Consider the following 27,277-nt stretch of genomic DNA (forward strand, 5'->3'; position numbering starts at 1 on the left):
GTTCACTCACTTTGCATTTAGTTAATTTAATCTTTATTTAACTAGGCAAGTCAGTTAAGAACAAATTCTTATTTACAATGATGAGTGGGTTAAGTGCCTTGTTCAGGGGCAGAAGGACAGATTTTTATCTTCTCAGCTCAGGGATTCAATCTAGCAACCTTTCGGTTACTGGCCCAACGCTCTAACCACTAGGCTACCCTATAATCTATTAATATGTGTATTTTTGAAAGCATTCTTACTTTACAGCATTTTTTCATACCTGCCTAAAACTTTTGCACAGTGCTGTATATCTGTACTCATTTGCACCCTTGAATATTATTACACACATCCAATTTTATCTTTCAAAAAATAAGTATGAATATAACCATAAATAATGTCTAAGAAAGTCAATAAACAGCCTCAAAATGCAATATAGGAAGTAGGCCAAGCTTATTAATAATTTCCATGCTTGTAATCTGCTGCCTTGAGGTTGACTGCTTCCTTTAACCTACTAGATGAATGCCTGATATGTCAGATATAGTATCATCAAAATGATCCATGGAGCAGCAGGACATGACTAAAATACATTTCATGTGACCGCTGGTTTGGACTGCCTCTAATTTGAACATGGCTGGGCTGCAAACTGCAGGGAAGTTACTTTTATGATGTACCCAGGGAACTTCCACTGGATTTTTTTTAGGTGGTTTTCTATAATAATGTTTTGTCTGTTGAAATCAAACAACAAGGTATGTGTGTACATCTTACATGTTAGACACATTCTGAACACATTGACATTTGTATTACATACAATTTCACTAAATAGTTTTCATATTTGCGCATGAATGCGAGATTGTTGAGGTGTTCATGTCTGTTACTGTTCCTGGGGGCCACTGCTTCAAAGTATTCTAGCTAAGCAAGGAGGTTGCCCGTGAAACTACATGTTCCATAATGCTTCGCTTCTAAGATGACCAAATACAGACGGACCCAGCGCTTTGACAGCCCGAAGTCCGGAGGAAAAGTTCCTGTCAAGTTTGCCTACAATGACCTTGAAGAACTTGGATAAAAGCAAATGCGTAAGTCTCTATAAACTTGTCATCGTATGTCACAGTATTATCTGTTGATGGTTGCATTTAGGTAATTATCTTCTAAACAAAGCAATGTGTGACCAACTTGAAGTTTCCATAGGCTCGCTCACAGGGTGGGATCCCTGCCCTCTTGTTGTCGGTGGAAATGCAAAACGCCTGTGCTCTTTGAAAATGTTCTCAAAAGAAACACTTATTTATCTCAGAAGTAGGTCACATTAATTCATTGTACACGACTGTCACCCTTTTCAGTTGCAGCATAGTGAATTAATTATCAGCAGAAAAGATGAAGAGAGATGTAACGTTAGCTAGTCAACTGGAAAATTGGCTGAGGCAAATCGGATCGCATCACGACAACATTATCTAATCTTTGTTAGGCCTAATTGACAAATGAATCGCACCCATCAGGTTGCCGACAATTCAAGTCGATAATTAACATTTCCTTTTTACCCCAAACATGTCAATCTTTAGTTTACATGCAATTGATTCATAGTGGACGACAAATCACAACGGGAAATAGGAAGACGGCAGATAAATATTGAATAGGATAGTTTACAAACAGGACTTGCCATGTTTCTGTTTGCAACATTTTTTTCTGTTTGCGACACCATCTTTGCAACGTTTTGCAATGTTTCAAACAAACAGTAAAGTTTGTCTTTGAAAATCCCCTACCGGTATAACTGTGGTAGGCTACAATTTTATGACTACTGTCAACGTGTTCTGTAGTGGTGTTTCCGTACCAGTCCTCTGTCAATGTGGTAATGTGGCCATGTTTTGAAAACATTTATCAAAATAGGTGTATAAGGCCCTATTCTGTCATCTACTGCATATTGATAGTGTTAAACAACTGATGTTAGTCCTTGGAACTATCCAACACACCCTTGACACTGACTATACCAACCCTACATATTGATGGGTGTTTGCAATATACTTTAGCACCTCGATACAGATACAATCAAGCGAGTTACAGCATGTCAGGTCCAGTCACCTCACTCTTTGAACGTCATAATCACTTTAGCCTAGGCTGTCTTGACTGCATCCTGTTGTATTAGCTCGGGACACAACAGGAGGTGGCGCTATCACCATCATTTTTTTGATGACTACATAGAAATGCCCTTATATGGCAGCCCTTATTACTCAGAGCTGTAATTTAGAACATGCCTTTTTTAAAAGTTGTGATACTTTTCCATAAATAGCCTAACAGTTCATGACCAGCCAACTGGTTTAGAGTCTATGCCAAATAATGACGCCTCTGTAATCACAGATCTATGATGTATTCATGCCTTTCATATTCAGTGCATTCCTTTATTGCCCATTGTCTGTCTGGTGTTGCCCTACCATATGCCATCAGCATGTAGCCGAAGTGTCCTAGTTTTCCAGTTAGTTTAATTGTCAAACTACAATGGACAATTATTTCTAAAACCTATAAGCCAGATTTAGAGAGCATTTTGGAACCAAACAACATGAGCTTAAGTTTATCTTGGTTGGTTGCACGTCACTGGTTTTATTTTGATCATATTTGAGCATTATTGTTTGTTAATCAGTCATCTTCTACTTTAGAAAAACAGATTCCTTATAATAGCTGTAGGTAATAGATGTTGAACTGTAGCGTAATATAGTAGTGCATGAGTAAGGCATTTGATTTGGCTCGTGTACAGCCTTGTGTAAAGCAGAAAGTGAGATGTCTGATTTGACTGATGCAAATGAATGGCTCTAATCAGAGCACCAGACTGAGGCAGATAGTATGACAGAGAGAGAGAGGGGAGAGGGAATTCCTTGCCTGAAGCTGCAATATGACAGGGTGTACAAGTGCTGACTCACAGACTGTCTTTCATTCTCTCACACACACACACACACACCCTCTCTTTCTGTCCCTCCCCAACTCTCCATTATAACCCCACCTCTTCCCGCCTTCCCTCCCTCACTCACTCTCTCTCTCTAAGGTAGCTGACAAGAGAAGCAGCAGCTGTAGAGGCCATTGGATTTGACTCGGGCTCACTCACTCTCAAGGAGAGACTGTCCTACCAACAGTACCTGCAACCAATCAATGCAAGGATACTCCTAGCAGCACAGGAAGAACTGTCATTTACAACAGTAAGTGATATACTGAGTTAGTCAATAAATCGAATAACCTAATGTTATTAGCATTAATAGCATTCCGTCTCTGTGTCTATGCTGCTGTAGTTAGCCTCTGACTCGGTTTGCGTTCATTATCCCTTATTTGTTGTTATTTTGAAGATCATAGAGGCTGAGGTTCACTTCATAGCTAATGTATTGTGTTGTCATGTGTGTATTGTTGGCCTTAGCTAGGTTGTGTAAGAGCCAGTCAAAAGGCCTTCAGAAGGACTATAGGCCTGTTGAACCACAGGTTGATTTGGTTGTAGGCCTGTTGAACCACAGTACTTCCAAGATGGGGTTAACATATACCAAGATACGGTATTTCACAAACTGATGCTGTGGTTGTTCTTTATCAACTGTTTAACTGTTATTATGATGGTATGGTTTATCTATCCTAAGGTTGTGGCTGTGTTATTATAATGGCATGAGTCTGCTAATGTTGTGGCTATGTTATTATAATGGCATGAGGCTGCTAATGTTGTGGTATGTTATTATAATGGCATGAGTTGGGTAATGTTGTGGCTATGTTATTATAATGGCATGAGGCTGCTAATGTTATGGTATGTTATTATAATGGCATGAGTTGGGTAATGTTGTGGCTATGTTATTATAATGGCATGAGGCTGCTAATGTTATGGTATGTTATTATAATGGCATGAGTTGGGTAATGTTGTGGCTATGTTATTATAATGTCATGAGTTGGATAATGTTGTGGCTATGTTATTATAATGGCATGAGTTGGGTAATGTTGTCCATACCACCTGCCACCTGTTCTCTTGACTTGGGAGGCCTATATGGAAAATATTCAATATATGGAAATATGTGTCTGGTGTGTGAGAGGGCACATGTCTGAAATAATTTATAGTTTACCAGGCGTGGTATGACTGACAAACAACTGAAGGAGCTTTTGGCCAGACAGAGCACATGTGGTTGGCAGCCATTGCAGAACGTGTGTGTGTGTGTGTGTGTGTGTGTGTGCTCGCGCGCTCAACACATTCATTTGTATTTGTGTGGGGCCACTAGGTTGATAATTGACCTGTGACAACTGCCTCGTGAACTGGCACAGTGGTTTCAGTTTGTAATACCGTCTTCCTACTAAAAACGTCGAGAGAATGTAACACGGTGTAGTCGTCCAAGGTATTTGTGCAGCGTCAAGTTAGCATGAGTCTGATTGCATGTTGTGTGAAAGTCTAGTTTAGCCACGTCAGAACTGCAGCAATTCACACAAGCGCAGACCAAATGTGTGCATAATAAAGGATACAGTGTGTGCATTGGCGTTCCCAACTACCCAAACCATCAGCGTACTCTCTTCAAATACAACCATGTGTCTAAAATAGCAACTCTCTGTCTGTTAGCATATTAGAGTTAGAATGCCACTCTGCTAAGCTGGAATGGTCCTATTTGTCTTCTTAATGCCGAGTTGTGAATGACATTACATTGATGAGAATTACCACTTGACAGACATAATGATGACAGTGTGCGACTCTCAATCCTTCAACCTCCCATTCACTTGTAGTTTTTGTTCACAGACTCTTGTCTCTAGCTACAGAGTGTGCAGGCTTTTGTTGCAGCCCAACACTGATGTCAACTAATTCAACTGATCAAGGTCTTTATGAGTAGGAGATTGGTCCGGTCACATCAGCGAGTATGTTAGAGCTGGGCTGGAACAAAAAGCCTGCACACCCTTCAGTGTATTAGCTCTGTAGGAGCAGGGCTAGTGACCTCTGGTCCACACAGAGAATCAGCTGAGAGTGTGTTGGTATTTAGGTTTAGGCATTTAAGGCCACTTTCTATTCACACCATAGTTGGAGTCCAGATATAGCCACTCCAGTTGTCTGGGTGACTAGTGGGTTGTAAAAATAACCAGTCTCTGTCCAAGTAAAGGTTCTCCTGATACACTGCTGTTGTCTCTCCCTTTCTCTCTCTCTCTCCTGCTGTCTCTCTTTTTGTGGCTCTGTGTCCTCTCACTCTGTCTCTCTGTCTCTCACCCCCCCTTTCTTTGTCCACTTTCCCATGCCCTATACCTGCCTCTGTATCATAGCTGTATTCATTAGCTTGGAACAAATCTTCTGGATAGAGGTAATTTTAAAGATGCATGCTGGTGTCTGTGTAGTATATCTCTCTAGCTTTCTTACTATTTCTTTCTCTCTCTCTCTCATCCACTCATCCTGTTTTGTCTTTCTCTCAGACTATACCAAGTGTTTCCTCATTTGCTTTGTGGAGCGTTATCTCTCACCTCACATCCTGCCTTTTGTCATGACTCATGATAGGCTTGGTGATTTGCATTTTGCCTTGGTTTGTACCTGATCGAGGCCCTGCTCTTATGATCATGTCAATAGTACCTGTGGCTTCATCTCTGTAGATCCAGAGGCTTCAACGTTTGTCCATACTTTGGTTTCGTCTGTACCATCCATATGATCTAAAAGAGACAAACAGGCATAACAACAGATGGCATATAGACATCACAAGTCATTTTCAAAGTATCCAAATAGTGCGTATTGTTAGATAGGCAGAATTATGAGGATAACTGAAATGTCACAGTGGAAATGCACAAACAAGGATCTTCAAATGCTTTGTCCTACTCCTTTCCCTCTCTATTCCCGTACCAGAATTAACACAATATACGTTTAAGAGACGCCACACCTTTATCAGTGAGGTGGTTGATAGACTGGGTCTTTATGGGAAATAGTACAATGAGGAAGTTAATGGTTAACCGAACAGTGCTCCCAGTTTGAGTTAATGGAGATTGCAGTGTTTGGGGTAGAGGTCGACCGATTTATGATTTTTCAACTCCAATACCGATTATTGGAGGACCAAAAAAAGCAGATACCGATTAATCAGCCTATTTCATTAAAAAAAATAATATATATATATATATATATATATATATATATATATATATATATATTTGTAATAATGACAATTACTACAACAAAAGAATGAACACTTTTTTATTTTAACTTAATATAATACATAAATAAAATCAATTTAGACTCAATTAAATAATGAAACAACATGTTCAATTTGGTTTAAATAATGCAAAAACACAGTGGCGGAGAAGAAAGTAAAAGTGCAATATGTGCCATGAGAACAAAGGAAAGCTGGTGGTTCCTTTTAACATGAGTCTTCAATATTCCCAGTTAAGAAGTTTTAGGTTGTAGTTATTATAGGGATTATAGGACTATTTCTCTCTATACTATTTGTATTTCATATACCTTTTGACTATTGATGTTCTTATAGGCACTATAGTATTGCCGATCTAATCTCTGGAGTTGATAGGCTTGAAGTCATAAACAGCGCTGTGCTTCAATCATTGTGAAGAGCTGCTGGCAAACGCAGGAACGTGCTGTTTGAATGAATGCTTACAAGCTTGCTGCTGCCTACCACCGCTCTGTCAGACTGCTCTATCAAACATCAAATCATAGACTTAATTATAATATAATAAACACACAGAAATACGAGCCTTAGGTCATTAATATGGTCAAATCTAAAACAAAACGTTTATTCTTTCAGTGAAATACAGAACTGTTCCGTATTTTATAGAACGGGTGGCAACCCTAAGTCTAAATGTTGCTGTTACATTCCACAACCTTCAATATTATGTCATAATTATGTCAAATTCTGGCAAATTAGTTAGTCTTTGTTAGGAAGGAATGGTCTTCACACAGTTCGCAACGAGCCAGGCGGCCTAAACTGCTGTATATACCCTGACTCTGCTTGCACTGAATGCAAGAGAAGGGACACAATTTCCCTAGTTAATATTGCCCGCTAATATGAATTTATTTGAACTAAATATGCAGATTTCAAATATATACTTGTGTATTGAATATAAGAAAGGCATTGATGTTTATGGTTAGGTACATTGGTGCAACGAAAGCGCTTTTTTCGCAAATGTGCTTTTGTTAAATCATCACCCGTTTGGTGAAGTTGAAGTAGGCTGTGATTCGATGATACATTAACAGGCACTGCATTGATTATATGCAAAGCAGGACAAGCTAGTTAAACTAGTAATATCATCAACCATGTGTAGTTAACTAGTGTTTATGTTAAGATTGATTGTTTTTTATAGGTTTAAAGCTTGCTAGCAACTTACCTTGGCTCCTTGCTGCACTCGCGTAACAGGTGGTCAGCCTGCCACGCAGTCTCCTCGTGGATTGCAATGTAATCGGCCATAATCAGCGTCCAAAAATCCTGATTACCGATTGTTATGAACTTGAAATCGGGCCTAATTAATCGGCCGTGCCGATTTTTAATCGATCGACCTCTAGTTTGGGGGGACGTTGCTTTATAGGAGTGAGCGCTAAGCGTCTGTTAGAATACCTATGTAGACAGGGTGTGATCGATGTGGTGTCATCTGTTGGATGGGATGGTGTGTGTCAGTTTGTCTTCAAAAAAGAGATTGTGTTAAACATTTTTTTTGTATTGGAATCAGAAAACTTTGTTTACTTTAAAGGTAGGCTCAGCGATATGATGTCGATGCAGAAAGTAAACAGCACAGTGGGCCAATTTCCGCAACGACTGAGAGCGTTGAAGTGTGAGGCTGTTTTGGTGCCCCATCTACCACGCTTTAACAGCATGATGCGAACCCGTGCAGATACTGTGTGAGAGCGAAGTCTTGCATCTCACTTATCTCAATATCTGCGGTGCTGCTCGTGGCGACGTCATTTCGCCGAGTCCACCTTTTTTAAATTGAGATATAATTTAGTCGTAATTGCCTTGTGACTTGATGAATCAGGTTTTGTAGTGAAGGCAGTTCAGCCATGGTAAGCGTGCAGAAGGTCTCGTAGGCAATGTTTATTGTTTGGGGAGTGAACACTGTCTCTAGATACTCAACTGATACAACACAGCAGCTTATTTCTGACCATGAGACAGTGGCTAAGGTCATCTCATCAGTTCAGCTGTTTGAAATGTCTCTGCATACTCCTCACCCTCCTCAACCCATGTTGTCTGGCTGCTTGGCTCCAGAGATGTGTATAGTATTTACTTACTTACTCAGGCCTGTTACTCCTTCTGGATCATAGGCCGTCGACTATTTTAATAGTTCATTTTCTGCTTTTTATTAGTATAGTGTGTTGACTAATTATTGTCTTTTCTCAGAGGTTTGGTGGGTTTTTGTTGTCTTTCCCGCAATTTTAGTTTGAAGGCCTACCTAGTAGGAACTAATGTTACCTGTTCTATTTTGGGGGGCACCTCTATTGCGATGTCTACACTTTGACACTTACATGCGGTTTCTGCTATCAGAATACGAAGATCGGGTCTAGATGCATAAAAGTCGCACTGTGGTCTGGGATGCATTGTGGGCGGGTTTCTCCTCAGTCTGGATGCAATCAGGCTACCTAAAGCGTACACAGTGGGTGACGTCATCAGCACTCCGCCCATAAGTCTCCAGAAAACGTGTGTTTTGGTACTGAGGCACCTTTTTCATTATAACACTGGAGGAAATATGTTCCTAGTGTGTGAGGAGCATGTTTGCTGTTCTCAAATGCTAGCCGGCTAGTTAATAGTTAGAAAAACACATTTTCTGTTTGTAATCCCTTTAGTTTTGCTAGTTGTTGTGTTATCATATTTAGCCTATCCTACCATTTGCAGAATGCAGTCTGGCATTTTAATCTAGTGCGGGAAAAGGGAATCCGGACACAATGTGGACATGGTGGACACATTTTAGTGTAGATGCATGATGTGTTCGGAATTCCATGATCAGAACTCCATAGTCCGAATACAAAAACTGCATTAACTGTCAAGTCTAGACACGGCCATACGGGAGCATCACTCCAAAATGAGGCCAGTATAATTAGCCTGAACCACAATCATTAGAAAGGCTCTAATCTCGTCACCCAGAACTACATTTCATGTGCATGCTGGCCCTTCAGCCTATCAGGAGAGACTATATACGCTACTATCTCATGGCAGTGTTAAATAATGAAATGGTGGGTATCGTTCAAGCACTAGTTTATCTACTTACCTATCAATCTGATCTCATTATCCCATAGTGCCCACACTGCCCTCCCTGGCCACCACAGTAATGGACTGTGTGGCACTGCTTGATGTAAATGAGGCCAGTTATGGGGTCAGTTACACCCTCAGTGAAAGAACGTTGACGTTCTTGGATGGAAGCCCTGTCTGGGTTCAGAAAACAAGTTTCATCACTGATGCATTGTATATTAGCTTGTGTGGGGCGGTGATCTGGCTTAGATTTACTAAAGCGATCTCAGAGGTGTACTTTCCTCTTGTTGTTATGTGGAAGTCTTAAATGGTTTGACTTTGATTGTTCTAGCTTTTCCTGTTCCCTCTGGGGGAAAAGGTGCAGATTTCACTCTAGTGCAAAAGGTCTTGTAAATCTTGCCCCGTTTTAGTACAGAGCCTTTCTCTGGTTTGTGTAAAAGCTTCTACCTTGAAGTTGAATAATTACGTACTTACCATTTGAATAAAATCCCTACGGGCTTCGTCACATGACCGAACTGTCGCCCGGGCGACCATGGGTCCAGAGTCCTTGGCCCTCTCAGCCAATTAGAGGCGAGATTTGCATTTGACAAGCTTCTCCCTCTCAGCCGGTTTGCAAATTCTGATTTGTTATTCAATCTGGTGGTGACAGGCTAAACCCATTCATCCCTTTCTTTCCTCTTTCCTAAGTACCCTTCTCTCAAGGGCCCCTCTCCTCCCTCCTGTGCCCCCTCTCGCCGTCTCAGTTTGCGCCCTCTTTCCTACCCCTTCCCTTCCCACTTTCCTAAGTACTGTACCCTGCAAGTGTCCCTCCTCCCTCCTCAACCGTCACTATCTGTCTATTTTCTACCCCTCCCTCCCTCGCTTCTTTCTGTAACACCCTCGTCTGCCCTTCCTTCCTCTCTCGTTCGTGTGTGACTCCACACACGGACACACCCCTTCTGAACGGTCAAAGAGCACCAAAGACGGGCTCTTCCAACCGGCCTCTACGAGTTCAACGCGAGTCCTCTGGAAGGTCAGTCGGACTCAGAAGGACATCCATTATTAGAGTCAGAGTTACACTTTTATACGTGGCTTATTGAAGTTCCCTCTGAAAAGTCTCCTTATTATTCCTTCACCTTTGGCGCTGCTCATCTTGGATGAACGGCCCTATGCAACTATAACAATTTAAGGTAACGTTTTAACTTCTCATTTACGTTAGGAAAGCCGTTTGCGATCCTTGACATTCAGATTGAAGTAACTTTCCTTGTTTGAGTTAAACCACGTAGCACACTGCTGTGCATATTGCTGTTCATTCCACATTTCTCAAGAGTAACTTGTGTAGGCTACACAAAAACAATAGCCTGTGTGTTTGATTATATCCTTATGGATATACTGTACTGAACACATCCTCAGAGATCAGACGTTTTTGGCTTTGTTAGTGGCCCAGTCTTCCGCACCCCACTGTGAGTTTGTCTAGGGAACTGGACAATTGTTTTCTCACAGTTCCTGTGGATTCTCTGGACTGTTAATTTGCTGGCAGACCTCGGAACGAGGGCCTAGTGGAGCCCAGGGTTGTACAGTGGGCACACTGGGCAGCGTAACAGGGTCTTTCCCTTGGCATTCTGCCTGGCCCAACGACAACCACACAGAAAGAGACGGGGAGATGGCCAATAACCATACTCACTGGTGGCCCCCTCTAAATGGGATACAAGGCTGCGATTGGCTGGGTAGTTAATAGACCCACAATACAATGCCTGCCAACTTGGCCTTGGCAGCATGTAAATATGACAGATAAAGATATGACATGTCATTTGTTTGTTTGTGTGTGTGTGTGTGTGTGTACGCACGGATGGGCATGCTCCATTTGTTTTGTGTGTGAGACTGTGTGCTGCAGGTTAGTTGAGTGCCAGTACCAAATGCCAATTGATTCCCCTCCATCTTTTAATTTGTCATTTAAGACGTGGGAATAAGACATTTTATAATTGTATAATAACATGATATTTTGGATTGCATCCATGCACCCTTATTTAGCATTCTAGTGAAAACAGTCTAGTGAAAAGTGAAAAGTACTACTTATCATTCTTGTCAATAGACACGACATGCTACAGGACTACCAGACATTAAGCATCCTGGTGGTGGGGGTGGATACAGTAAAAGCCAGACCTAGAGTATGTGTATGACCCTGCTGTATGTATACGACCCTGCTGCTCCCTCTGACGGCTGTACGTGGAGGGAGTGGATGGATGGATGTGGCAGGAGTGACCTGAGCAATACACTCAGTTAATTAAGGAGGTTGGAGAGGGGGAGGAAGGAGGAGGAGAGATTGTCATTCTCATCTGTCTCTTGAGTGGGTGTGTGGCGAGCTGCACACAGCTGAGTTAATATATATTTTTAAATGTAACCTTTATTTAAGTAGGCAAGTCAGTTAATAAGAAATTCTTATTTTCAATGACGGCCTAGGAACAGTGGTTTAACTGCCTTGTTCAGGGGAACGACAGATTTGTACCTTGTCAGCTCAGGGATTCGATCTTGCAACCTTTCGGTTACTAGTCCAACACTGTAACCACTAGGCTACCGTCGTGCATGTGCGTGCGTGTGCGTGCGCGTGCATGCGTGTGTCACATGTTTTGTCTACCCACATGCACGGTCAGTGCTTTGTTAACCAAATAGTCCTCATATAATATGTCCTCGACTCAGACTGCAATGCATAGCTAATGTATTGTATGATATCCACTGTCCTTTACCACTGACCTTGATATTGCCTATGTCTGATGTATCCAAACACTAACAACCACAATATGACAATAAAACTGGATGTGACAATTAGGACATTGTTAGAATGTCCTTGATATGCCTTACAAAGAGGGACACTCATGTTTCTCTTTGCTTTTGTAAACGGTATGAATTAGCATTTTACTCCTAATACTATAATACAGGTTACAGCTAGCCTTAGCACGCAGTCCCAGTTGGAATGTACAGCACTATTTATTGTGCCTCGTCAAGATTTGTTTAGTAACTGTGTTGGTTTAAATGTCATAAGGTGGTGTGTTGTGCTCCGGTTGTAACGTGATCTGTGTGTAGCTAGGGTAACTCTAGCTTTCTGACCCTGAGAAGTCTGGGGGAAAGGCCAAGCCTAGTGAGACAATTGGAGCATACATGGCACTGTACATGGCTTTAATAAGATTAAGATGCTTGTAAATTCGTGATTCAAGTGTCTGAAGTAATTTTATTTTCAACTGGTCCTTAAAAGTGACCGAAATCTGTATGTCTTTTCACCAGGCTGTTATAGAAAACGAGAGCATCATCTCGGTGTCTCGCCTGGAAAAACTGGTGAAATACATTTCAGTAAAGGGATGAGGGTTTTCTTGATACGTTTCGTATTTGATGGCACTCCCATGTTCAAACGTCAAACAGCATTTAATGTTATGCCGTTCCGCACTAAAACGTAAAAGACTATGATGTTGGTGAATTAAAGATGGTCGGTTTGAATTCATCTTTCTAACCAGGTTTCCATCCAACCTTTTTATGCGAGTAAAGTACATGTCAGATCAAAACATTGAAATGACAAGACTGATGGAAACAGAAAATGTTTCAGTAAAACTTTCCAAAAATAAACTAGACTAGGTGGGATCTTTTTGTGTCTGCAAAATGAATTATGCGTAAAATGTCATTGGAAGCTCTTTTTATGCAAATATGAATATAATAATCATAATGTCAAAGGTAACTTGGAGTCACACATGGAGTTTATTAGGCTACAGATTTAAATACATTAGGATGAACTTCACAGGGTGGTGAAAGTGCAAGGTGATGAGCTTGATGCTCCTTTCCAAGAAATACCCAAAGGACCATGTCACCAGAATGAGACATCAATGCTTGACTGCCGTTTGACAAATAAAAAAGAATCTTGCACTTTTGTCGTAGATACAGTAGCCTACTGTATCTACGCTGTTGGCTGGAGAGCAGGTGCCAATACCAGAGTTGGCACATGCGCTATGTCACGCAATTTTTTGTTGTTGTGATAAACCCGTCAATGTAGTTGAAAATGCGATGGAAACCCATTATTTTTTATTCAGTACATGGGAACTTAACAGCAAAATGTATTTTGATGTGCATTACGTCATCACACACCTTTCATCTGCAACAAGTCAATTTGATGGAAACGCATCTCTGGTGGGAAAATGCGCATAGTGTTTTTATGCAGATTTTTAGAATATTTGCATGAAAATCTGTCGCCAATTGGATGGAAACCTAGCAACACTATATATATTTTTTGTCTCTTCCTCTCTAAGACCAGCCCTGGTACCAGATGTGCGATCAGCCTGCTGTTTCTCCCTGATCCACCAGGGGGCCTCAGTCACTCACAGAGACCAACCCTGAGTCCTCCACCCTCACCCTGAACACCCCGGCCCCAGTCAAGCTGTCCCACCCTCATCCCTCTCCATCTCCTCCTCATCTCTTCTTCTGGCCCGCACACTCCCCACTGGACCCCCTGTTGACCCTCTCCCTTTATAGGGGGGAGGCGTCCGGGGGCCTCGATGAGGAGACCCTGCCCCTTTATGAGGACCTTAATATGGAGTGCGACCTCCTGGAAAGAGTGGATAGGGGAAGCCATGATGTGTCCACCCTCACTGGTAGGTCACAGTAAATGAATGCAGCAGATGGGTTGTAGGGAATTGGAGAAGGGGTTCACTTTCATGTTGGACAGCACTTGTTAGAAGCTAGTGGGAAGATGTGTCTCTTAGAACTATTGCAGGGGACATTAGATGGGAACTCCATCCAGTCAGTGCCTCAGGGGGGCAGCAGAGACTTGGAGATTTCAGAACGCTCAATCCAATGGGATGAATGCTGTCTCTTTGTTCTTCCATATCTCCCTTGTCACACCCTCATACACCTCCCTCCCTCCCTCCCTCCCTACTGTCAGAACTTTGTTCAGGTGGCGATAGTGAGGTGGAGATAGTGAGCCTGCTGTCTGAGGGACTGCCTAACTACACTCTGCGGGCAGACTGCATGTTTGGCTACGACCACGACGACTGGCTCCACACTCCTCTGCTGCCCCCGGAGGTTGCCCTGGGACTCACACACGACCAGATAGAAGAGACACTCAAGTACTTCTGTAAGTTCACCACTCTGTCCACGCTAGGCATCTAACACAGGAGAAGGCAACTCTGGTACTGGAGTGCCAAATGTACCGCACCTGTTTTACTAGTTAATCACTTCACCAACTTAGCTTGGAGGGAATCAACCACTTAAATCCAATGATGAGTTGACTCATATGGTGCAGCTGGCTTGAGTGAAAGCACCTACCTGGTCTCCTAGATCTAAATTGGAGCTCGTATTCATAAAGGGTTTTAGAGTAGGAGTGCTGATCTAGGATCAGGTCCCCCTGTCTCTCCTATATTACACCATTATTTATCATTGTTGCATATCAGAGGCAAGAACAATTCGCAGATGAACTTGAAAATGTCTGGTATAGCCTACGCTCCAAATTGCGATGTGTTTTGACGAAAACACAGACATTTTGCCAAGGCAGAGATGAGTGGCTGACACCGAGACGTACTTGGACAGCAGTGGACACTTTCATTCGGGCCCTTTTGACAATCGCCAAATGTCATAATACTTTTTGGTGTTTTGTGTAACAGATGTCTCTTTCAATTCACCACTGTTTGGAGGCTGGAAATATGTTGCCAGTGGCTGAACATGCACAGGTAGTCTAGTAAAACAGCCCTTTGAAGCAGGGCTGGATTAATGCAGGGGTTTACAGGGACTGATGCCCCTGGGCCTAGGACTGTGGGGGGCCCAAGAGGTAGCAAAAAAATATTTTAAAAAATGTGTTTCAAAAAAATAAATATACGGTGCATTCAGAAAGTATTCAGACCCCTTCCCTTTTTTGAAATGTTGTTACGTTACAGCCTTATTCTAAAATTGATTTAAAAAATGTTTTCCTCATCAATCTACACACAATATCCCATAATGACGAAGCAAAAACAGGTTGTAGAAAGTTTTGCAAATTTATAAAACATAAACATAAATACCTTATTTACAAAAGTATTCAGACCCTTTGCTATGAGACTCAAAATTGAGCTCATGTGCATCCTGTTTCCATTGATCATCTTTGAGATGTTCCTTCAACTTGATTGGAGTCCACCTGGGGTCAATTCAATGGATTGGCCATGATTTGGAAAGGCACACACCTGTCTATATAAGGTCTCACAGTTGACAGTTCATGTCAGAGCAAAAATCAAGCTATGAGGTCGTAGAAATTGCCCGTAGACAGGATTGTGTCAAGGCACATATCTGGTGAAGGGTACCAAAAAATGTCTGCAGCATTAAAGGTCACTAAGAACATCATTCTTCGATGGATGATGTTTGCAACCACCAAGACTCTTCCTACAGCTGGCCGCCTGGCAAAACTGAGCAATTGGGGAGAAGGGCCTTGGTCAGGGAATGTTTTCCTCAACCACAGGAGGACTCAGAAGCCTGCTGTCAATGAGTGCACACAGCCTGCTCCTGCTGCCCTGTTAATCGTCAGATGGTGGGGAGGAGAAGGAGGTAAGGGGCCCACATGGGTAACTGGGGAGCTCTGTCTTGATTGGTTAACTGATTAATAAACTTTTTTTTAAACGTTTTTAAATGCATAATAAATCAATGTTACTGGTCAATTGTGTGAGTCAGGGGCTGGGCCCAAGCCCGTTGGAAGCCCAAGAGGCAAATCAAAATTGTATTATTATTATTTATTTTATCCAAGGGAACTGACCAAGAACCCGATGGTCACTCTGACAGAGCTCCAGAGTTCCTCTGTAGAGATGGGAGAACCTTATGGAAAGACAACCATCTCTGCAGTAGTCCAACAATCAGGCCAGATGGAAGCCAGTCCTCAGTAAAAGGCACACAACAGTCCACTTGGAGTTTGCCAAAAGGCACCTAAGACTCTCGGACCATGAGAGAAACAAGATTCTCTGGTCTGATGAAACCAAGATTGAACTCTTTGTCCTGAATGCCAAGCGTCTTGTCTGGAGGAAACCTGACACCATCCCTACGGTGAAGCATGGTGGTGGCAGCATCATGCTGTGGGAATGTTTTTCAGAGGCAGGGACTGGGAGACTAGTCAGGAAAGAGGAACGGAGCAAAGCACAGAGATGAAAACCTGCTCCAGAGCGCTCAGGACCTGACCGGGGCGAAGGTTCACCTTCCAACAAGACAACGACCCTAAGCACACAGCCAAGACAACGCAGGAGTGGCTTTGGGACAAGTCTCTGAATGTCCTTGAGTGGCCCAGCCAGAGCCCGGGTCTTGAACTCGATCGAACATCTCTGGAGAGACATGAAAATAGCTGTGCAGCGACACTCCCCATCCAACCTGAGAGCTTGAGAGCTTCTCTTCTGCAGAAAAGAGTTTGTAACGTAATAATATGTGGAAAAAGTTGAGGGTCTGAATACTTTCCGAATGCACTCCATCTTTCTTTTTACTGCAACCGCCAACCACAGGAGGACTCAGAAGCCCGCTGTCAATGAGTGTACACAGCCTGCTCCTGCTGCCCTGTTAATCGTCAGATGGGGGGAGGAGGTAGGGGGCCCACGTGGGTAACTGGGGACTGATTTAATAAACTTAAAAATAATAATAATTGCATAATAAATCAATTCAATTGTGTGAGTCAGAGGCTGGGCCCAAGCCCTTTGGAAGCCCAAGAGGTAAAACAAATTGTATTATTATTATTTATTTTATCCAACCACAGGAGACAACTCTCAATGTTCAAAATACAACAGAGAGCATAATTTAGCCAAAGAGGATCAATAGTTTCTAAACAATAACTGTGGATTAAATTTGATCACAAGCCATACATCTAACTGCCAAAATAAATGAAACACCAACATAAAGTATCTTAAAATGGTTTGGGCCACCACAAGTTGCCAGAACAGCTTCAATGTGCCTCTGCATAGATTCTACAAGTGGATCTAAACCATGCCAGGAAAATGCACCCGACACCGACACCATAACATACTGTATACTTTGTATGCCTCATAAAAAATAAATAAGCCCCCAGCTTTGAAGTCATTGTTTGACAATCAGATCAAAACATCATGACTGGTTGTGTTTATGCCACAATAAAAGGTCATACATTTTTCAAGTAAAATTACAAATCTTTATGACTAGGCCCACAGAGATCATATTAAATGGATTGGGATTCTATATTTAATTCTATGTTTTAGGCCCATACATTTTTTGGGGACACACTCAAATGGATGCACATATAGGAGGTCCCGCACCGGGAAGAAATGAGTTCTACTTTCAGCCCTTACGGGAACTGATGCTTAAACATACACAACTTGGTGTACTGTACCTGCGGCATTCAGGACCAGGGCTACCGACTCCCAAAGCTATTGCATGTACCGCTGTGGAGGCGTGTCTTATATTTCAGGGTTGAGAACATGCTCTCCACTATCTAGTGTCCTAACCTGGTAAGATACAATACATACATGACTTATTCCTCAGTTGAATATGTACTGAATGTCGCAGGGCTATTCAATTCCGGTCCTGGAGGGCCGAAACACTTCTGTTTTGCGTCCTCTCTTTCCAATTAGGGACTAATTCAGACCTGGGGCACCAGGTGAGTGCAATTAACTACTAAGTAGAAACAAAAAAACTAATGTTTCGGCCCTCCAGGAACGGAATTGAACAGCCCATAGTGTTTTATAGGCAATGTTTTAGCCTACAGCTATTCCATCTTAAAGTCCTACTGTGACTTGACCCCTCACATATGCTTTGTAATTGGTCAATGGAAACTTTTTCACAGATTACACACATCCTTTAATCACTGGACTTTATAGTATAACATTGATAGGATAATCTCTCTCTCCTTTGCCATTATCAGGTCATCCATATGGTGTGGATCTAAAGAGCTTGTGGTCTTGACTCCTTGCCTGTAAGACAAATACAATTGGAAGAAATAAGATACATTGCCTTGCAGAAGTATTCACCCCCTTGGCGTTTTTCCTATTTTGTTTCATTACAACCTATAATTTAAATTGATTTTTATTTGGATTTCATGTAATGAACATACATAAAATAGTCCAAATTGGTGAAGTGAAATGAAAAAAATTACTTGTTTCAAAAAATAAAAAAACCCACGGAAAAGTGGTGCCTGCATACAGTGGGGCAAAAAATTATTTAGTCAGCCACTAATTGTGCAAGTTCTCCCACTTAAAAAGATGAGAGAGGCCTGTAATTTTCATCATAGGTACACTTCAACTATGACAGACAAAAGGAGAGAAAAAATATCCAGAAAATCACATTGTAGGATTTTTTATGAATTTATTTGCAAATTATGGTGGAAAATAAGTATTTGGTCAATAACAAAAGTTTATCTCAATACTTTGTTATATACCCTTTGTTGGCAATGACAGAGGTCAAACGTTTTCTGTAAGTCTTCACAAGGTTTTCACACACTGTTGCTGGTATTTTGGCCCATTCCTCCATGCAGATCTCCTCTAGAGCAGTGATGTTTTGGGGCTGTTGCTGGGCAACACAGACTTTCATCTCCCTCCAAAGATTTTCTATGGGGTTGAAATGCTTCTTACGAAGCCACTCCTTCGTTGCCCGGGTGGTGTGTTTGGGATCATTGTCATTCTGAAAGACCCAGCCACGTTTCATCTTCAATGCCCTTGCTGGTGGAAGGAGGTTTTCACTCAAAATCTCACGATACATGGCCCCATTCATTCTTTCCTTTACACGGATCAGTCGTCCTGGTCCCTTTGCAGAAAAACAGCCCCAAAGCATGATGTTTCCACCCCCATGCGTCACAGTAGGTATGGTGTTCTTTGGATGCAACTCAGCATTCTTTGTCCTCCAAACACGACGAATTGAGTTTTTACCAAAAAGTTATATTTTGGTTTCATCTGACCATATGACATTCTCACAATCTTCTTCTGGATCATCCAAATGCTCTCTAGCAAACTTCAGACGGGCCTGGACATGTACTGGCTTAAGCAGGGGGACACGTCTGGCACTGCAGGATTTGAGTCCCTGGCGGCGTAGTGTGTTACTGATGGTAGGCTTAGTTACTTTGGTCCCAGCTCTCTGCAGGTCAGTCACTAGGTCCCCCCCGTGTGGTTCTGGGATTTTTGCTCACTGTTCTTGTGATCATTTTGACCCCACAGGGTGAGATCTTGCGTGGAGCCCCAGACCGAGGGAGATTATCAGTGGTCTTGTATGTCTTCCATTTCCTAATAATTGCTCCCACAGTTGATTTCTTCAAACCAAGCTGCTTACCTATTGCAGATTCAGTCTTCCCAGCCTGGTGCAGGTCTACAATTTTGTTTCTGGTGTCCTTTGACAGCTCTTTGTTCTTGGCCATAGTGGAGTTTGGAGTGTGACTGTTTGAGGTTGTGGACAGGTGTCTTTTATACTGATAACAAGTTCAAACAGGTGCCATTAAAACTAGTAACGAGTGGAGGACAGAGGAGCCTCTTAAAGAAGAAGTTACAGGTCAGTGAGAGCCAGAAATCTTGCTTGTTTGTAGGTGACCAAATACTTATTTTCCACCATAATTTGCAAATAAATTAATTAAAAATCCTACAATGTGATTTTCTGGATTTTTTCTCTCTCATTTTGTCTGTCATAGTTGACGTGTACCTATGATGAAAATTACAGGCCTCTCTCATATTTTTAAGTGGGAGAACTTGCACAATTGGTGGCTGACTAAATATGAAGCCCCTAAATGATATCTAGTGCAACCAATTACCTTCAGAAGTCACAGAATTAGTTAAATAAAGTCCACCTGTGTGCAATCTAAGTGTCACATGATCTGTCACATGATCTAAGTATATATACACCTGTTCTGAAAGGCCCCAGAGTCTGCAACACCACTAAGCAAGGGGCACCACCAAGCAAGCAGCACTATGAAGACCAAGGAGCTCTCCAAACAGGTCAGGGACAAAGTTGTGGAAAAGTACAGATCAGGATTGTGTTATAAAAAATATCTGAAACTTTGAACATCCCACGGAGCACCATTAAATCCATTATTCAAAATTTTTAAGAATATGACACCACAACAAACCTGCCAAGAGGGGGCCGCCCACCAAAACTCACGGACCATGCAAGGAGGGCATTAATCAGAGAGGCAACAAAGAGACCAAAGATAACCCCGAAGGAGCTGCAAAGATGGGAGTATCTGTCCATAGGACCACTTTAAGGCATACACCCCACAGAGCTGGGCTTTACAGAAGAGTGGCCAGTAAAAAGCCATTGCTTAAAGAAAGAAAATAAGCAAACACGTTTGGTGTTTGCCAAAAGGAATGTGGGAGACTCCCCAAACATATGGAAGAAGGTACTCTGGTCAGATGAGACTAAAATTTAGCTTTTGGTCATCAAGGAAAACGCTATGTTTAGCGCACACCCAACACCTCACATCACCCCGAGAACACCATGATGGTGGAAGAATCATGCTGTGGGGATGTTTTTCATCGGCAGGGACTGGGAAACTGGTCAGAACTGAAGGAATGATGGATGGCGCTAAATACAGGGAAATTCTTGATGGAAACCTGTTTCAGTCTTCCAGAGATTTGAGACTGGGATGGAGGTTCACCTTCCAGCAGGACAATGACCCTAAGCATACTGCTAAAACAACACTCACGTGGCTTAAGGGGAAACGTTTAAATGTCTTGGAATAGTCTAGTCAAAGCCCAGACCTCAAGCCAATTGAGAATCTGTGGTATAACTTAAAGATTGATGTACACCAGCGGAATCCATCCAACTTGAAGGAGCTGGAGCAGTTTTGCCTTGAATAATGGGTCAAAATCCCAGGGGTTAGATGTGCCTAGGGTGTCTCTACATAGTATTGACTTTGGGGTGGGGTGAATAGTTATGGACGCTCAAGTTTTCTGTTTTTGTCTTATTTCTTGTTTGTTTCACAATAAAAAATATGTTGCATCTTCAAATTGGTAGGCATGTTGTGTAATTCAAATGATACAAAACCCCCAAAATTCCAAGGGGGGGTGAATACTTTCGCAAGACACTGTATCTCAATACACAGTGTAAGCATTAGTAGTGTCCACAAGAGAAGACTGTGAATGTAGCAATTTATCCTGCAATAATATATCTGATATTGGACCAATTTATCCTGGTGTCTTTAAGTCACACTTGAAAATACCCTCATAATAGAATCACACATAGTGGTGACAAAATTCTTGGTTGGATGGGGTGGTATGGGTCCAAAGGGCTTGGTTGGTAGCATGTTGCCAACAGGGAGTACCGTATATAATGACCATGGTAAACTCCTGCTAGTTTATCTTGAACTGTAAATCTGAGGTCTGACGCAGATTCCGAGTTAAGGTCTGGCTAAAGATTATATCTGTTTCAATTGTCCTTTCAACAAAGTGTTTTCGCTTGACTCTCCTACGTAAACTTGGAAAAAAAAATCCAATGAGATTTGTAAATGTTTTTTCAGCAATATTGTGATCGTTTTAATGGGGTAATGTTATAAAGGTAAATGCTAAAATATGAGCTAGAGATAGATATGGGTGAAATTGATCATAGTCACAAGATCATAGTCTGATTCTAGGAAGAAACAGTTGATTTGGTACATGGACTCCTGCATACTTTATCCCTCAATCTAACACAACAAACACTCAGTTTACCCAAATCCAACACTCAACATCATCACGCTACTGACTATTACAATGCTACTCCACTGTCATAATCACGTTAACGGGACACTATTATATCAGAATCTCCATTTATCAATACAGTACAGTAGTACACGTATGTATGGTCTGTTTAGTAGAGGAGCTAACAGAAGATCCTTCCCCCTCCCTCTGCTCCTCCCCCCTCCCTCTGGTGACTTTAGGGGAGGTGTCTAATCCTCTAGCCACATCCCTTCCCCTGATGCTTGGGGCCACAGATGCCAAATGCCACTAAACTGATTAGCCTGTTGGCTACAATCAGTTTCCTTCTGCACCTCCAGTCCAGGACCGACTTTAACAGTAGCCTTTACAAAGGGCTTGGTCCCGAGCACTGACTGCTCTTCCGACATCACGGCGACACTGACCGTACTCTCGTCACTGTGTAGGACTTGGTCGTCTTAGCAACCCATCAGTAGTGTATATTTTAATGATCTGTCTGTGAGCATAGTCTAGACCAGAGAGGTGTCGGAATGGTGACAGGTTGAAAGCTCAGAGATTGGGTTTGCCGTGTAAACAGTGTGTATTTGTCGCCTTTGGTGTAATTCTTTAGAGAGACATCCTGAAGAGGTTAATTAATGTGAAAGCAAGTCGATGGTCTCAAATATAGACGGACATTTAAGATTGGTTGAACATTTTGGCCAGTTCTCCCCTGTTTTTTTTGTGTTTTTTTTACCTCAATGGGACAGCCTGGTGATTATATGATGTTTGTTTTCAACATTAGGACTGTTTCCCTAAAGAAGTTAAATCCGCTTTGTGTTTTGTTTCCTTGCCAAGATACTAACGAGTATCGGAGACTTGTATTGTCCCAAACCTACACTCAAGCCGATCGTGACTAGGGGTACATTGCCATGTTGGTTCCCATGTAAGACAGGATAGACTGTACTCTCCTTTACTCAAGTCAATCGTAACTGGGGGTACTGTGCCAGGGATACGAGGGTTGCCAGATTCCAATAAGATAGTGAGAATAATCCCCCATAAGGCAGGATAGGCTGTACCCTCCTTTCATTCAAGCTGCTTTGGGCTGGGGGGTACAGTCCGTGCCAGAGTTGCAATATCCCATATGTTTGCATGGCGTACTCCTTTATAAGGCAGGATAGGCTGTACCCTCCTTTCACTCTGTCTTCTTTGCAGAGCACAGGACAGACAGGTACACAGCCAGTCAGCTGACACACAGCTGTGTCTTATGCCTGATCCCGTGTTGACATTAGCTTCTTAGCACGCAGCACGTGCCCTAAACTTCTGTAAAGCTCTTATTTGGGTGTCCCTCTTCTGGCAATCTACATTGGTGCACACCTCTTCTGATCTAAATCTGTTCCCTTGCTCCTGTTTTTGCTCTCTGTTCCATCTGTGGGTTGACCCATTCACTGCTTCTCTCACTTTCTACCCTCCTAGCTGTCTCTTTTTATAACAATTCAGTATGTTTCTCTTACTCCCTTTTCTCTGTTATTTCCGGTTTCTTTCATGCACCTTCTGTCTCCTGGCTTGTTTTTCTCCATCTCAAAGACTCTCTCTCCTTCTCTGCCACCCTTTTTTTTTTAAAGATTCAACTTCCTTCCAGTTACAGACGTATTAGTAAGTAGTCCTTTTGTGTCTGGCTCTGTTGCTTGAAATACCGGTTCAGCTTACAGTCTTAACAGAGCTGGCAGGGATATGGGTGGATGCCCATGTAAGTAAATAGACCCACCTGAAAGGGAGCTAACCCCTATCTCCGGGTGCGTCTGAAATGGCATCCTATTCCCTATGTAGTGCACTACTTTTGACCCGGGCTCTGTTCAAAAGTAGGGCACTAGACAGGGAGTAGGGTGGCATTTCAGATGCAACCTTTGTGTTTTGCCGTTGCGCTGGACGGCTGACCACTTCAAAGAGCAGAACGTGACTGATTCCACTCTTCATATGTCGTTGTTGATCGACGCTTGCTATGTGACCACTTCATAGTGTACTTTACACTGGTTCAGTCTCTCTTTATCTGATCAGTGATATGGAGCTTATGGTGTTGTTTTGCTCATACTGTGTTTCCCCGGAAACCGTAGGCGCCCATAAAACTATTTGGCCATTGACCTCTAAGGGTGTGTTCTTTCATCTTTGTCAAATATTGAACTGTGAACTGCGTTCCATTGGTTGATTGCAAGGAAGTGATATCAGTGCAAAGTGGTTTCTTGTGTCAATATTGACTAGCAACTTGTGTTTTTGTCCATATCTGCGGAGGCAGAATGGATTTGTCCATGAATAGCAGCTCTTGGTAACATTTTACTTGATCCTTCCACTGTTATTAGTATGATATTACATAAGTAATGATAACTGACATCATTTTATGTCAATATAACATTGTCAGGTTGCTTTGCAGTGCTATTTTATGCACTCTAATAATGGCTAGGCTGGGGTGTGGGACTGTGTGGGGGGTCCCAGATGGTTGAGGGGCAGTTCTTGGGGAACTGTGGGGGGAGGACGGCTTGGGCCGGTGGCTGATGGATCACTGGTTCAGGTCCCCGTTTTTGACCTTGTGGGAGATCTGTCGACGTGCCCTTGAGCAGGGCGTTGACCCTGGTTGCTTCTGTGTGTCACTCTGGATGGGAGTCTGTTAGACGACTAATGCGATGTAGTTGTTGAGCGGCTTCACTGCCAGTATATTGTATTGTATGTATAAAATATTGAATACAAAAACAAAAAAAAAACAAAACAATGGCTAGGTTGGCATAGTCATGACTGTGTCAAATCAGTCAGCTAATTATGACTGCTTAGTGCTTATGGTACGTGTTATTTCATGCCTTTGCAAAAACGTCAGCTTTGTCATAGATAATGTGAGGAAAATGTTAACAAACTTTACTACTACACAGCTTTTAATGAGCTTTGGTGTGGTGCACTTTTTATTGGAGACAAAGGGCCTGACCGTGTATATTCTGTACTGTAGCCTTCTTTAGCCATCTTGGCCCTAGCTTAATCTTAACTTTCCATTGTCTTTCTAATACGGTGACTCAACAAATCCTATTGTAGCAGAGACCGGTTTCTGTTAACTGAATTAATCAGTTCGGTTTGGAAGGGTAAGGAAGTCCACTTGTATTGGATGGGCTGATATTTTTAGGGAGCTGGCAGCCTCCATTTTGTCTTGGCTGGCTAATGCGTCGTGTTGGGGTGCTGTGTACACAACCCTGGTAGGAAAGCGACGTGGATAGGGGGATGAAACGGGATAGGGGGGTGTAAAGAGCGAAAGGAAAAGAGAAGGGGGAGACAGTGAAAGTTGTGTCCCAGCCTCCCCTTGCGTGCCGCACTCGACCTGAAAGAAACCGCCTGCGGGTGAAACATTTATGAAGGGGAGGTTAATATTTGATTGGGAGAGAACACTTGAGTGCCAGGGTAGCAACAGGGAGGGCACTGGGTGGATGAAGTGATGATGATGGTTGGTGGTGATGAAGGCCTGACTTCAGGGATGTGTTTTTCCCTATACAAAGTTGGTATATGTCAATAAAGCATACCTGGCATATATCTGATATATTGTTTTTCCACATATCAGTTGATGTGAAATAAGCAGCTTTAGTACTTTGGGATTACTTTATTTTAACTCTGTCAATACAGACCATTATTTGCAAAACATGAAAACAATGGGCATCTCTCCAGTTTGTACATTCACTATTGTGTTTGCATTATTTTACTGTGCATGTGAGGTTTGTGCTAACATACTAAAAAGCTCAGTAAATTGAGAGGCCCTGCTGAAAACCCAGCTTGACGTCAATTCATATACTACTTTCCCTCTCAGACACCTATCCTCTCTCCACACAAACATCAACAGTCGATTTACAATCCCAGTCTGTTTGTACAGTATCAGTGTTGCATCCCTCTCCCTCTAGAAGGGGGTGTGGCTCAGTCTGCACCAATATTATGTGTGCAGGAAGATAACAGTCATGGCCTTGGCTGGAGCGTACCATCTCACTCTGCCTCACGGGGATGCGGGTACTAAGCGCATTCTCTCGCTAAACCAGATTATAATTTTGTATTGTGTTTTATATTAAAGACTTGCATTTCTATATGTATAGTTCTTAGGCAAAGTTGGGTATGATCTATTTTAGCTTTTTATGCGTCGTTCTGGTCTCAAATCTACCTCCGACACCGCTCCTTCTCTTTCTGCGTTCCCACAGTCCAGTGTGGCCAGGTCGATATAAGCAAGAGGGTGACAGCAGATGGACCTCCCAGCCAGAGGGATTACATATTAACACTAAGGACAGCTCAGTCTCCTCTCACACACGTAACACATACCCACACAGTCACAGGGACACACAGAGGAGGATACTGTTTTGAATGCGCCACGGAGCTTCGGCTTATTGGAACGAGCATAGAGCTGAAACGGGGAACAGAAGAACAAGAATAAATAGAGCGATATAACAGAAGGAGGGATGGAAGAGAGCTTCTGTCCGGTCACCATGGAGGTGTGGAGCTCCTCTGCTTCCGAGGAGGAGGAGGAAGAGAAGGAGAGCGGCCACGGGAGCCAGGAGGAGGAAGAAGAGGAGGTGGAGGAGGGAGGAAAGCTACACAATAAGGAGATTCTGTGCAGGGAACTGATGCAAGGTGAGGGGGTAAAGGGAGGATGAGAGACGGACAGAGAAGATGGAGTGATTGGGAGAGGAGCAAGGATCGAGGGAGCAATGGAGGAGGTTGAGAGAGGGGAAAAGGAGGGAGTTGCAGGCGATCAGGGGGATTCTGCAGCCATAAATCTGTCTTGTTGGCTGTGTTGCTGTGCTGTTAACATATTGTAGAATCTGTGCAGGTTACAGTCAAGCTAAGTGAGTGACGGTATGGCTGGGAAGGTGCTTATGCATGAATTCTTTGTTGTATGAATGGTTCTTTCAGCTGTGATTTCATTCACATGCAGTAACACATGGTTAGGTTATTGACTGGCTGTATGTGTGTATATGAATATCTGAAGCCTGATCTGACTTTTGAGTCATTGAAGTCACATATGCCAAATGTGTAACTTACCTCCAGTGAACAGGGGCTGCCAGGTATCCTGAGCTTGCAGTTCTCCTCATAGAGTGTGAAGGTCACTGTGCCACAGTGTGTGTTCCTAGCAGCAGTTTGTGTGTTTTCCGTCAGCAGCAGCAGTGTTTTCTGTGGTGTATTGTCTCTGTGCCTTTGAGTGTCATTGACTTTGGGCTGCAGTAGACAGACTGGCTGGAAAAGGTTTGTGGACTTTTAGGACTCAATATGAAGGTCAAAAACATGGAAGTACTGGCTACCCACTCGGCACAGACGTCAGTTTGGTTAAAAATACATTTCACATGCTATTGGATTTATGTTAAAAGTTGGGTGTCTAAATGCCCTTACGATTGATGACATTTTGCAAATCCAATTAGTTTTCCACGTTGACGACGTCATATCGATTCTTTTGGGTTGAAATGACAGGAAACAAGGGTTGATTCAACCAGTTTTTGCCCAGTGAGTATGTTCTAGTACTGTCCAATTGCCCTGACGAGAACAATGTTTTGTAAAGATGGGATCTATCATATCTTA

At 42.6% G+C, this 27,277-nt stretch overlaps 1 protein-coding gene across 20 annotated transcripts in view; it reads left to right on the forward strand.

The window, feature by feature from the left end:
• Positions 1–930: 930 nt before the first annotated feature.
• Positions 931–27,277, forward strand: part of LOC110493606 (trafficking kinesin-binding protein 1) — a 40,089-nt gene continuing 13,742 nt past the window's right edge. For 14 of the 20 annotated variants that reach the window (XR_005036937.1, XR_005036936.1, XR_005036935.1 and 11 more), the window contains exons 1-4: positions 931–1,052; positions 3,005–3,155; positions 13,391–13,732; positions 14,023–14,214. Coding sequence is in view for 17 of the 20 variants with exons in the window: in XM_036949601.1 (XP_036805496.1) it covers positions 13,672–13,732; positions 14,023–14,214 (253 nt within the window). In the remaining 3 variants the exon portion in view is untranslated. Of the gene's footprint in view, positions 1,053–3,004; positions 3,156–10,020; positions 10,292–13,390; positions 13,733–14,022; positions 14,215–25,758; positions 26,336–27,277 lie in introns of those variants that run through there. The other 6 variants (XM_036949592.1, XM_036949595.1, XM_036949593.1 and 3 more) reach the window with 5 other exon arrangements.

The sequence above is a fragment of the Oncorhynchus mykiss genome, chromosome 17 (assembly GCF_013265735.2).
Source record: "Oncorhynchus mykiss isolate Arlee chromosome 17, USDA_OmykA_1.1, whole genome shotgun sequence".
NCBI lineage: Eukaryota > Metazoa > Chordata > Actinopteri > Salmoniformes > Salmonidae > Oncorhynchus > Oncorhynchus mykiss.